The sequence below is a fragment of the Carassius carassius genome, unplaced genomic scaffold (genome assembly GCF_963082965.1).
Source record: "Carassius carassius unplaced genomic scaffold, fCarCar2.1 SCAFFOLD_58, whole genome shotgun sequence".
Lineage (NCBI taxonomy): Eukaryota > Metazoa > Chordata > Actinopteri > Cypriniformes > Cyprinidae > Carassius > Carassius carassius.
In genome coordinates this window covers 1,082,088-1,095,634 of record NW_026775030.1, presented here as the reverse complement: position 1 = coordinate 1,095,634, position 13,547 = coordinate 1,082,088, and the positions used below count along the sequence as shown (strand labels likewise).

The 13,547-nt window shown below is 39.0% G+C and overlaps 1 protein-coding gene across 1 annotated transcript in view; it reads left to right on the top strand.

Annotated features, from left to right (window-relative positions):
- LOC132134234 (interferon alpha/beta receptor 1a-like) overlaps nt 1-10,986 on the top strand; it is a 59,883-nt gene extending 48,897 nt beyond the window's left edge. The window contains exon 7 of the mRNA XM_059547036.1: nt 10,270-10,986. Coding sequence (XP_059403019.1) covers nt 10,270-10,566 — 297 coding nt within the window. The 3' untranslated portion in view covers nt 10,567-10,986. The remainder of the gene's footprint in view (nt 1-10,269) is intronic.
- The last annotated feature ends 2,561 nt before the right edge of the window (nt 10,987-13,547 follow it).

The window sequence follows — 13,547 nt, the reverse complement described above, 5'->3', positions numbered from 1 at the left end:
TGTTAAGACTGCACCAGACAGCCAGCTGCTCAACCTCTTGTCTGTAAACAGACTCGTCACCGTCCTGGATGAGGCCGATGACTGTAGTGTCGTCTGCAAACTTCAGGAGCTTGACAGAGGGGTCTTTAGAGGTGCAGTCATTGGTGTAAAGCGAGAAGAGCAGTGGGGAGAGAACACATCCTTCAGGGGCACCAGTGTTGGTGAAGCGTCTGTTTGACATGAATTTCCCCAGTCTCACTAACTGTTGCCTATCTGTCAGAAAGCTGGTGATCCACTGACAGATAGAGCTAGGAACAGAGGGCTGGGTCAGTTTGGTCTGGAGGGCTGTTGGGATGATGGTGTTGAAAGCCTAAAGAACTAAAGTCCACAAACAGGATCCTAACATAATTCCCTGTTTTGTCCAGATGTTGCAGGATGAAGTGCAATCCCATGTTGATTGCATCATCCACGGACCTGTTTGCTCGGTAAGCAAACTGCAGGGTGTCCAGTAAGGGTCCAGTGATGTCCTTCAGATAAGCCAGAACCAGTTTTTCAATCGACTTCATGACGACAGACGTTAGAGCCACAGGTAGTCGTTAAGTCCAGTTATCTTGGGTTTCTTTGGAACGGGATGATGGTGAAGTGTTTGAAGCAGGTAGGCACTTCACACAACTCCAGAGATCTGTTGAAGATCTGTGAAAAGATGGGGGCCAGCTGGTCAGCACAGGTTTTCAGACAGGCTGGTGTAACGCCATTTGGGCCTGGTGATTTTCTTCTTTTGTTCTTCCTAAAGACCTGGGGCACATCATCTTCACAGATTTGAAGAGCAGGAGGTGTGGAGAGGGGGATTGCAGGAGGTGTTAACAGTTAGGTAGGGAGTTGGTCAAAATGGGTGTTAGGAGTTTTAAATCTACAATAAAACTCATTCAGGTCGCTAGTAGGGCTGGGTATTGTTCAAAATCTTTCGATCCGGTGCCAACTTCGATACCTCAGTTTCAATACCGGTTCCTAACGATACTTTTTTCGATATGTTTTAAAATCCATTTCAACATCAACACAAATACATTAAACACAAACTTTTATTTTTCACCTTAATTACAACAAATTCTGGTAACACTTCACACTCGGGATAACATTATTAATACAACTGGTTGTGCTTTTTGGATAGGGGTGTGCCATTCAGGGGCAGACTGGGAGTTTAAAAATTCAAACGATAGCTTTATGTGCTTTACAGATGATCTTTGGCTCGGTAATACAAGTTCATGATCGATTAGTGAACTGATGATTCTTTTGAGTCAATCTTTTAAAATAATAATTTATTTTGTTTCACGAAACCAGTGTGAAAACTAGTCGTTCACAAACTGGATAGATCTGACGTGCAGGGCTCGCAAAATCGCTAGCCCGACCTCTCGGGGCTATTGTGTTTTCCAGTCCACTCGCTTGAAGGGGTGAAACGGATTGTAGCTGATCGTTTGCACTTGTTTCTAAATATTGCTGATTCAAGCATTTTAAACAATTCCCGCGCGTTCGGAGCTTGCGCTCAATCATTCAAAGCACGTGCTGCGAGCAGCATTTCAGACAATGCGCATACAGACAATGAATTCATCTTTCGCGTATCGTAACTTCTGAATGAACACATACACACACAATTATATCAAAATAATTGTCTCTTAGACGTTTTTAGACGACGTGAAAGGGGGCGTGTTTCAAACGCAATGGATTAGACCAAACTAAACCGGGAGGGCAAAACACTCATCCAAACAAATGTTTCATTAAATTGGTGTTATTGCCGGCTTTGGTTGCATACTCTTATCGCATATGTTGCACTTTGCTGACTCGGCATCCACTTTTATAAAGTGTAGCCACACTTTAGACCTCTTTGGCATTGTAAAACGAAAACATTTTGAGAAAAAATAACTACACTTGTGTTGTTGTGTTGTGTGACTGCGAGAAGAATTCCCGTCACGTCACGTGGTGGTGGACAGCCAATAACGGCGAATTTAGGTCCTTACATGCACGTATGCTACAAGCTCACACAGACAGCCGCCTGGCAAGAAAAGAAAAAAAAACAAAAAAAAACGTCCGCTTGGCTTTTGGAACCGAAATTTGGCACCGAAAGATAATTTTTCGATACTCATAGTATCGAAGTTTTTCGTTCGATACCATAAAGGCATCAAAGTTCGGAACCCAGCCCTAGTCGTTAGCAAGTCGTTGATTAGCCTCAGTGCAGGGGGATGGTGTCTTGTAGTTTGTGATGGCTCTCAGTCCTCTCCACACTGAAGTTGAGTCGTTGGAAGTAAACTGGTTTTCTAACTTTTTAGTGTAGGTCTTTTTAGCCACTCTAATCTCTTTGTTCAGTGTGTTCCTGGTCTGATTGTACAAGACTCTGTCCCCATTTCTGTAGGCATCCTCTTTGGCCTGACGAAGATGTCTGAGTTTTGCTGTAAACCATGGCTTATCATTGTTGAATGTTAAATAATTCCTGGTAGGAATGCATATATCCTCACTAAAACTTATATAGGATGTTACAGTCTCTGTGAGTTTGTCCAGATTGGTGGTAGCAGCTTCAAAAACACTCCAATCAGTGAGGTCAAAACAAGCTTGTAAATCCTGCTCCGTTTCACTAGTCCATCTCTTCACAGTCTTTACTACAGGTTTATCAGATTTAAGTTTCTGCCTGTAGGTTGGTATAAGATGAACCAGACAGTGATCAGAAAACCCCAAAGCTGCTCGTGGAACGGAGTGATATGCATCCTTTATTGTAGTGTAACAGTGATCCAATATATTACTGTCTCTGGTGGGACATGTAACATGCTGTCTGTATTTTGGCAGTTCACGGGAGAGATTGTTTTTATTAAAGTCCCCAAGAATGATTAAAATGGAGTCTGGGTGTTGTTGTTCTGTCTCTGTGATCTGATCAGCGAGTTTCTGTAAAGCCAGACCTACGTGCGCTTGTGGAGGGATGTAAAAACTCACCAGAATGAACGAGTGAAACTCCCGTGGCCAATAGAACGGCTTGCAGTTGACAAACAGCATTTGTAGATCAGGACAGCACATCTTCTTTAACACAGTTACATCTGTACCACACCGTTCATTGATGTTGAACCATGTCCCGTCGCCGCGTGATTTCCCCGTTGATTCTGCTTTGCGATCTGCTTTAAACAGCTGAAAGTCCGGCAGATGGAGCGCCCTGTCCGGTATGGCGTCATTCAGAAACACATGAAACACAGAGCAGCAGAGTGTGAGAAATCCTTATTTGTCCGAGAGAGCAGAAGGAATTTGTCCGTTTTGTTGGGTAGAGAGCGGAGATTTGCCAGATGGATGCTAGGCAAGGGCGTTTGAAATCCGTGATTCAAAGATTATTAATAGTTTTTCTGTTCTGTCTTTATTACTGTGCTATACATTTAAAAGAAATGCCTTTTATTTCTTTATAAATGTGTATATACCTGTTTTACAATAGAAAGAGCAATGTGTACATTTTTCCAGATTTTAGACTTATTCACTTTTATTTGTAAATAAATTATTTCACTAGATTTTATAAAATGTTTGTGTACTATTGTGTATATTTTGCTGCTGAATTATCTACTAACCTAGTTTATGATAGTATTTTTGTCACAGATTATCATTATTATTTTCTTTTGATATTTTTTTAATGAAAATGTTGTGTATATGTAGTAGACTGTGTTTAACACACAAAAGAGTGATGATCAGTTGCATCCCTATCAGAAACCCTCCACCTTTCCCAGCTCCACCTGTATAGATCAGCTCTGAGGTGATTCATGTAAGCTCTATGGGGTTATTTCATATATCTTTATTTTATTTATATAGCGCTTTAAACAAAATACATTGCGTCAAAGCAACTGAACAAAATTAATTGGGAAAACAGTGTCAATAATGCAAAATGATAGTTAAAGGCAGTTCATCATTGGATTCAGTTATGTCATCTCTGTTCAGTTAAATAGTGTCTGTGCATTTATTTGCAATCAAGTCAACGATATCGCTGTAGATGAAGTGTCCCCGACTAAGCAAGCCAGAGGCGACAGCGGCAAGGAACCGAAACTCCATCGGTGACAGAATGGAGAAAAAAAAACCTTGGGCGAAACCAGGCTCAGTTGGGGGGCCAGTTCTCCTCTGACCAGACGAAACCAGTAGTTCAATTCCAAACTGCAGCAAAGTCAGATTGTGCAGAAGAATCATCTGTTTTCTGTGGTCTTGTCCTGGTGCTCCTCTGAGACAAGGTCTTTACAGGGGATCTGTATCTGGGGCTCTAGTTGTCCTGGTCTCCGCTGTCTTTCAGGGATGTAGAGGTCCTTTCTAGGTGCTGATCCACCATCTGGTCTGGATACGTACTGGATCCGGGTGACTGCAGTGACCCTCTGATCTGGACACAGACTGGATCTGGTGGCCACGGTGACCTCTGAACAAGAGAGAAACAGACTAATATTAGCGTAGATGCCATTCTTCTAATGATGTAGCAAGTACATCGGGTGTTATGGGAAGTGTTTCCGGTTTCGGTTTACCTAATTAATGCAGCCTAAAAATCCTTTAACGGATTTGGATATTAAAAGCATATTAGTATGTTATGTGTAAGCCAGGTTAAAGAGATGGGTCTTTAATCTAGATTTAAACTGCAAGAGTGTGTCTGCCTCCCGAACAATGTTAGGTAGGTTATTCCAGAGTTAAGGCGCCAAATAGGAAAAGGATCTGCCGCCCGCAGATGATCTTGATATGCTTTATAAGTAATAAGCAATATTTTAAAATCTATACAATGTTTGATAGGGAGCCAGTGCAGTGTTGACAGGACCGGTCTAATATGGTCATACTTCCTGGTTCTAGTAAGAACTCTTGCTGCTGCATTTTGGACTAGCTGTAGTTTGTTTACTAAGCGTGCAGAACAACCACCCAATAAAGCATTACAATAATCTAACCTTGAGGTCATAAATGCATGGATTAACATTTCTGCATTTGACATTGAGAGCATAGGCCATAATTTAGATATATTTTTGAGATGGAAAAATGCAGTTTTACAAATGCTAGAAACGTGGCTTTCTAAGGAAAGATTGCGATTAAATAGCACACCTAGGTTCCTAACTGATGACGAAGAATTGACAGAGCAACCATCAAGTCTTAGACAGTGTTCTAGGTTATTACAAGCAGAGTTTTTAGGTCCTATAATTAACACCTCTGTTTTTTTCAGAATTTAGCAGTAAGAAATTACTCGTCATCCAGTTTTTTATATCGACTATGCAATCCATTAGTTTTTCAAATTGTTGTTTCACCGGGCCGCGAAGAAATATAGAGCTGAGTATCATCAGCATAACAGTGAAAGCTAACACCATGTTTCCTGATGATATCTCCCAAGGGTAACATATAAAGCGTGAAGAGTAGCGGCCCTAGTACTGAGCCTTGAGGTACTCCATACTGCACTTGTGATCGAGGATACATCTTCATTCACTGCTACGAACTGATGGGGGTCATATAAGTACGATTTAAACCATGCTAATGCACTTCCACTGATGCCAACAAAGTGTTCAAGTCTATGCCAAAGAAGGTTGTGGTCAATTGTGTCAAATGCAGCACTAAGATCCAATAAAACTAATAGAGAGATACACCCACGATCAGATGATAAGAGCAGATCATTTGTAACTTTAAGGAGAGCAGTCTCAGTACTATGATACGGTCTAAATCCTGACTGGAAATCCTCACATATACCATTTTTCTCTAAGAAGGAATATAATTGTGAGGATACCACCTTTTCTAGTATCTTGGACAGAAAAGGGAGATTCGAGATTGGTCTATAATTAACTAGTTCTTTGGGGTCAAGTTGTGGTTTTTTGATGAGAGGCTTAATAACAGCCAGTTTGAAGGTTTTGGGGACATATCCTATTGACTATGAGGAATTAATAATAGTCAGAAGAGGATCTATGACTTCTGGAAGCACCTCTTTTAGGAGCTTAGATGGTATAGGGTCTAACATACATGTTGTTGGTTTAGATGATTTAACAAGTTTATGTTGATGATGATTTAACAAGTTTATACTGTAGCTGACGGCTGAATGGTTGCAATTTTATCTCTAATAGTATCGATTTTAGAAGTAAAGTAGTTCATAAAGTCATTACTGCTGTGGTGTTGGGAAATGTCAACACTTGTTGAGGCTTTATTTTTCATTAATTTAGCCACTGTATTGAATAAATACCTGGGGTTATGTTTGTTTTCTTCTAAAAGAGAAGAGAAGTAATCAGATCTAGCAGTTTTTAATGCTTTTCTGTAGGATATGTTACTTTCCCGCCAAGCAATACGAAATACCTCTAGTTTTGTTTTCCTCCAGCTGCGCTCCATTTTTCGGGCTGCTCTCTTTAGGGTGCGCGTATTCTCATTATACCATGGTGTCAAACTGTTTTCCTTAACCTTCCTTAAGCGTAAAGGAGCAACTGTATTTAAAGTGCTAGAAAAGAGAGAGTCCATAGTTTTTGCTACATCATCAAGTTGTTCTGAGGTTTTGGATATGCTCAGGAATTTGGATACATCAGGAAGATAACTTAAAAAGCAGTCTTTTGTGTTAGAAGTGATGGTTCTTCCATACTTGTAACAAGAAGTAGAATTTACAATTTTGGCTATATGAAGTTTGCACAAAACTAAATAATGATCTGAGATATCATCACTTGGCTGAATAATTTCAACACCATCAACATCAATTCCATGTGACAGTATTAAATCTAGAGTATGATTTCGACAATGAGTAGGTCCTGAAACGTGTTGTCTAACACCAATAGAGTTCAGAATGTCTATAAATGCTGATCCCAATCCATCTTTTTTATTATCAACATGGATATTAAAATCACCAACTATTAAAACTTTATCTGCAGCCAGAACTAACTCGGATGTAAAATCACCAAACTCTTTAAAAAAGTCTGTATGGTGCCCTGGTGGCCTGTATACAGTAGCCAGTACAAACATAACAGGGGATTTATCATTAACATTTGTTTCTCTGGATAATGTTATATGAAGCACCATTACTTCAAACGAGTTGTACTTGAAGCCTGCCCTCTGAGAAATCCTGAAAACGTTGTTATAAATTGTAGCAACACCTCCCCCTTTACCTTTTAGACGTGGCTCATGTTTATAACAGTAATCTTGGGGGGTGGACTCATTTAAAATAATGTAATCATCAGGTTTTAGCCAGGTTTCTGTCAAACAGAGTACATCTATATTATGATCAGTGATCATATTATTTACAAAAAGTGTTTTCGTAGAAAGGGATCTGATATTCAATAAGCCAAGCTTTATCATTTGTTTATCCATATTGCTTCTGTTTTTTATTTGTTGAACCTCAATTAAATTGTTAATCATAACTTGGTTTGGACGTTTTTTTGTATTTTCTAGTTCGGGGAACAGACACAGTCTCTATAGTGTGATATCTAGGTGAAAAAGTCTCTATGTGCTGAGAATTAACTGACCTCTGTGACGGGACATATATATGTTATATGTGCAGCAACAGTAGCCGCGTTTCCACTGGTGAGTTTAAACCGGGCGTGCTAGTGCGTGCCAGGGCCATTCGCGTTTCCACTGTCACTTCCGGGGCTTGATCGTGCCTCGCCGGGGCTTCCTTGGGGCCAGCGGCCAGGGTTTTTTGGCCCGATGAAAACCTTGGGTCAAAGCGGGCCAGCTGGGGCTAGAGGAGGGGTTATGAACAAAGGCAGAGTTTCTCCGTGTCTGGAGAGCGTCAGCGCTGCGGATCATTTCAGAAAGATAACAGAACTTTAGCATTAAAGACTTTTTAAAATCAGTTGAGTTCAAAAATCACTCTTACTCAGCAGCGAGTGTTTGAAATAACTTGATCCGATGTAGATTATAATCACTAAACAAGGCAGAAATCTTTATAATCGATGTAAAAGATTATGCACGCTAAACATGAACGTTACCATACATGGTTAATGCAACCAGGAGAGATCAGACATCAGCTTCTTATTCTCTATCACAACTGTGTATTTATTTAATATATATTATCTGTCATAAGTCTCGTCTCGAGAGCTTAGCTCCACGTTGCCGATCATAAAAAAAATATAATAATGTTTTTGTTCGGGTGCTTTTATAAAAATAGAGATATTATCATTCATTCTAAATGTGGCTACAAATAAACAGAAACAGACTCGACTGAATAAGCAGGCTATTTTCATAAGCGTAAAAATAAATAAATAAAATAGAAATAAGTGTATTTATGTGTGATTAATTTTGAGTCCTGATAAATTAAATCATTATGATCAATGTATCACTTATTCTTTAGTTAAAATGTTGATGCTTTTGAATTTGAATATTTAACAAAGCATGCAAACAAACAGCCGCTTTTAACATGTTGCTGTGTGATCACGCGTGTTCCAGTGATTTATTTCTTATTAGTTTTCTGATAACTTGTTGGTGAAATGAGGAGGTTGCATGAAGTTGTTCTGAGAGGCGTGTTTTAGTGACGCACAGCGGAGCTTCAGGCCCTGACTGTGGAAACCCTGCGCTATTCCCGAGGCTATGAGCCCCGCCCGGCCCGCTTTAAGCCCTGGCTCGCACTGGCCCGACAGTGGAAATGCGGCTAGTGTTTCTTACATGCTCACAGCAGCATGTTGTGGATGTATTGGCAGCAGCAGAAGCATAGCAGATCTCTTCCACCAAGACCAAATACATTAACATTAGCCGGGTTTCCATCCAAAGATGCAAATTTAGCTTATACGCAAAATTGAAATATCGCAAAAAAAAATTGCGAACAAGCACAGTTTACATTCAACGAGTCAAAAAGAACAAAATCATCACTTTATGATAAACTTGCACTATACATCAGTAAGAAAAGTAGGAGAAGCTACTGAATATACAATTTTTCCTATATGATAAATCACTTGCACCTCAGAACGAGGAGAAGAAACATTGAATGCTACTGTTTGGGAACGCAGTCATTTAACAGTTCTGGGAGGGAATCATACAGAAATACTTTGATGATAGACTTTACTTTGTCATTTCCGAATGACCATATAACAACGTTACATAGCTGTGGAACAAGATCGCTCCACTGGTTAGTCAGGATTTACCGTCCCATAGCGCAGTCACATTATTTTTTTGATTCACTTGAAGGAAAAAACGTAAAAACGTTTTTGCAAATTAAGGCATTTTTATTCAAAATTCAGCATTTCCATCACTCGATTCTGAAGCGACACTTCAAAATGCGCATAAAAAGAAAACCCAGCTATTAATAATAATAATTCATTACATTTATATAGCGCTTTTCTAGGCACTCAAAGCGCTTACATAGTCAGGGGGTATCTCCTCCTCCACCACTAGTGTGCAGCATCCACCTGGATGATGCGACGGCAGCCATAGTGCGCCAGAACGCCCACCACACACCAGCTTACTGGTGGAGAGGAGACAGAGTGATGAAGCCAATCAGCAGATATGGGGATTGTAAGGAGGCCATGATGCTCAGAGGCCAATGGGTGAATCTGGCCAGGATGCCGAGGTCACACCTCTACTCTTTTCGAAAGACATCCTGGGATTTTTACTGACCACAGAGAGTCAGGACCTCGGTTTAACGTCTCATCCGAAAGACGGTGCTTGTTGACAGTATAGTGTCCCCATCACTACACTGGGGTGCTAGGACCCACACAGACCACAGGGTGAGCACCCCCTGCTGGCCTCACTAGCACCTCTTCCAGCAGCAACCTAGTTTTCTCAGGAGGTCTCCCATCCAGGTACTGACCAGCTCAAACCCTGCTCAGCTTCAGTGGGAAACCGGTCTTGGGCTCCAGGGTGATATGGCTGCCGGCCATAAATAAATGTATAATATATCTCTGTGGGGAACTAATAATCATTCTTTCACAATCTACTTGATACAGACTACTTCATTAAAAATAAATATAGAAAAAAGATAGGCCTATATTGATAAACTAGGTAAATGGATTATTCAGCAGCAAAAGTTATTCTACAAAAATCAGAGCACAATAATTTTAGAAATACAAAAATTTGGGGTCATTCCGGGTATGCGGTAACATTTTGGTTTCATAAGTGTTGGAAAAAAAGTTACATTAAAAAGTAAAAAAAAAGTTAAAAAGTTACTCTGCCCCTATATTACGATACACTGAGCTCTTCATCATAAAATACAGTCAACAGCCAATAGTTAGAACAAAGGAGTGAGGGAGTATATGATCATAACTGTGTGAATAGCAGGTGCAAACAGAGCCAGGCTCTTGGTTTGGTGCTCTTGAATATGAATCTACAAACAGGACTGACTTTTCTCTCTCTGTGTCTCTTCAGCTGTTGTTCAGTGAGTCCAAGAAGCCGCAGCTGCTGTCTCCAGAGTATCCAGAGTCTGTGTGTGAGCCGCTGGTCTTGGTCAGGACTGAGCTGGACGCTGTGGCAGTGGATGAGCACTCAAACGCTGGAGAAGAGGACTCCAGTACACACAGCCGACACGGCAGCGGAGACTCAGGCGTTTACTCCACAGAGGAGGACTCCAGTCACAGATCCACCACACACACTGACCTACAGATGAGCAGCCAGAAGCACAGAGTAGAGCTGCATGATGGGACGCTGCTGGAGCTCTGTGCTTGAAACAACAGGACTCTGACTTTTTGCAGCTTCACCTTTCTCTCTTCCAACATCTGTCCACTTATTGTGTGTACATGTAGAGAACTTTCTGAGGTTTATGACATTTAGCCATATTTGTCATATATGTGTTAATACTCAGATTTCTTATGATTCTTATAGAATCTTAATTCATTATTAAGTTGGCTTGAGAAAGATTTGACATTCAGTTTTCTTAAAAATGTATATTAAAAATCATTAAAAAAAAACCCATAGACTTACATTGCAGAGTGCTCAAATTGAGCCAGGACTACGGTGACCCATTAGTGTACAAGCCAACAATTCAAATCTAAACTCCCTGAAGCCCTAGACTCAATTAAACTACTATTCTGTGTCTATCTATCTATCTATCTATCTATCTATCTATCTATCTATCTATCTATCTATCTATCTATGTATCTGACTGTTTCTATCTATCTATCTATCTCACTGTATCTATCTATCTATCTATCTATCTACACATCTAATATTTCTAATCTATCTATCTTAGCAACATGCTAATAATGTTAGAAACATGCTACTCAGATGCTAGTCATGCTAGAAACATGATAGCAACATGCTTATGCTAGAAACATGCTAGCAAAATGCTTGTTACATGTTAGTCATGCTAGAAACATGCTAGCAACATGCTAATCATGCTAGAAACATGCTTGCAACATGTTAGTCAAATGCTAAACATGCTAGAAATATACTAGCAACATGTTAATCATGCTAGAAACATGCTAGCAAAATGCTAGTCGCATTTTAGTCATGCTAAAAACATGCTACCAACATGCTAATCATGCTCGACAAAAGATACTAGTAAATAAAAAAATGTAGCAACATGCTAACGACATGCTAATCATGCTAGTAATGTGCCAATCATGCTAATCATGCTAGCAACATGCTAATCATGTTATCAACATGCTAGCAACATGCTAATTATGCTAGAAACATACTAGCCACATGCTAGCAACATGTTAATCATGCTAGAAACATAATAGCAACATGCTCATCATGCTTGAAAAATGCTTCTAACTTCTATCTATCTATCTCTAAGTAATCTATTTTTCTTTCTAACTAATCTATCATTCTTTCTTTCAAACTAATCTAGCTATCATTCTTTCTTTCAAACTAATCTATCATTCTTTCTTTTGAACTCATTTATCTATCATTCTTTCTTTTGAACTCATCTATCTATCACTCTTTCTAACTAATCTATCTATCTATTATTCTTTCAAACTAATCTGTCTATCATTCTTTCCTTTGAACTAATCTATCTATCATTCTTTCTTTTGAACTAATATATATTTGTTTCAACTAATCTATCAATCTAACTTTAAACTACTTCAAACTTCGAACTACTTTAAACTTCTAACTTCTTTAAACTTCTTCAAACTTTCTGGTCAGGCTTTCTCAAGCCAACTTAAAGTTTGTCTCAACAAACTTTTTTTTTAGTTGTCACTTGATGTCTTTCTTTGTTAGCTTTAACAACAGCAGTGTTTAAAAGAGAATTAACTGTCATTCGTTAGTTTGATTGTTTCCTCAATCTCCTCTCAGTGTAATATTAAAATGACCACTATCATATGTAAATGACTTGTTCTTGTTTCTGTAACACACCATAGAGGAATGAGAACAGTTAACAAAGACATCTAATTCAAAATAGACTTTACTGATTTGTATTTGTATATTTGTATATACTTGAATGTATTTTAGATTCAATGCATGTAAAATATAACAGTTCAAAAGTTTTGATGATTAGACCTTACAGCTAAATCCAGTATATCAAAATATTAGAATATTTCCTTAGATCAATCAAAAAAAAACATTTGCAAAACAGAAAAGTTCAAGTTCTTTAAAGTATGTTAATTTATGCACTGAATTCTTGGTCTGGGCTCCTTTATGGAGCTTGGCATGGAGGGGCTGGAGGACCCCCTGCTCTGCACATTTTGTATGTCTCCCTTATCAGACATGCCCAATTTATGTTTTGCAGTCTCTACTAATAAGCTGATGAGTTGAATTAAGGGTGTTGGATAAGGAAGACGTAGAAAAAGTGCAGGACAAGGGGCATCCAGGACATGTTTGAGAACTTGAGAACTGACCTAAATACTTCAGCCTAACAATCCTTAAAAGAATTTAAATCATATACATTTTTGTGTGTAAGCCAGGTCAAAGAGATGGGGTTTTAATTCATAAATTTAATGGAGGGGTTCTCTGGGTGATGACATCACTGAAATAAATGATTACATTTTTCTATTTAACACTGTAAAACTGCATTGACACAATCTGTATTGTTTAAAGTGCTAAATAAATAAATGTGACTTGACTTGATTTGACTTAATCTAGATTTAAACTGCAAGAGTGTGTCTGCCTCCTGAACATTGTTAGGTAGGTTATTCCAGAGTTTGGGAGCTAAATCGGAAAAGGGTCTGCTGCCCGCAGTTGATTTTGATATTCTAGGTATTATCAAATTGCCCGAGTTTTGAGAAGGTAGCGGACGTAGAGGATTATAATGTAAAAGGAGCTCATTCAAATACTGAGGTGCTAAATTATTCAGGGATTTATAAGTAATAAGCAATATTTTAAAATCTATACGATGTTTGATAGGGAGCAAACATCGTCATACTTCCTGGCTACTACTAGCTGTAGTTTGTTTACTAAGCGTGCAGAACAACCACCCAATAAAGCATTACAATAATCTAACCTTGAGGTCATAAATGCATGGATTAACATTCTTGCATTTGACATTGAGAGCATAGGCTGTAATTTAGATATATTTTTGAGATGGAAAAATGCAGTTTTACAAATGCTAGAAACGTGGCTTTCTAAGGAAAGATTGCGATCAAGTAGCACACCTAGGTTCCTAACTGATGACGAAGAATTGACAGAGCAACCATCAAGTCTTAGACAGTGTTCTAGGTTATTACAAGCAGAGTTTTTAGGTCCTATAATTAACACCTCTGATTTTT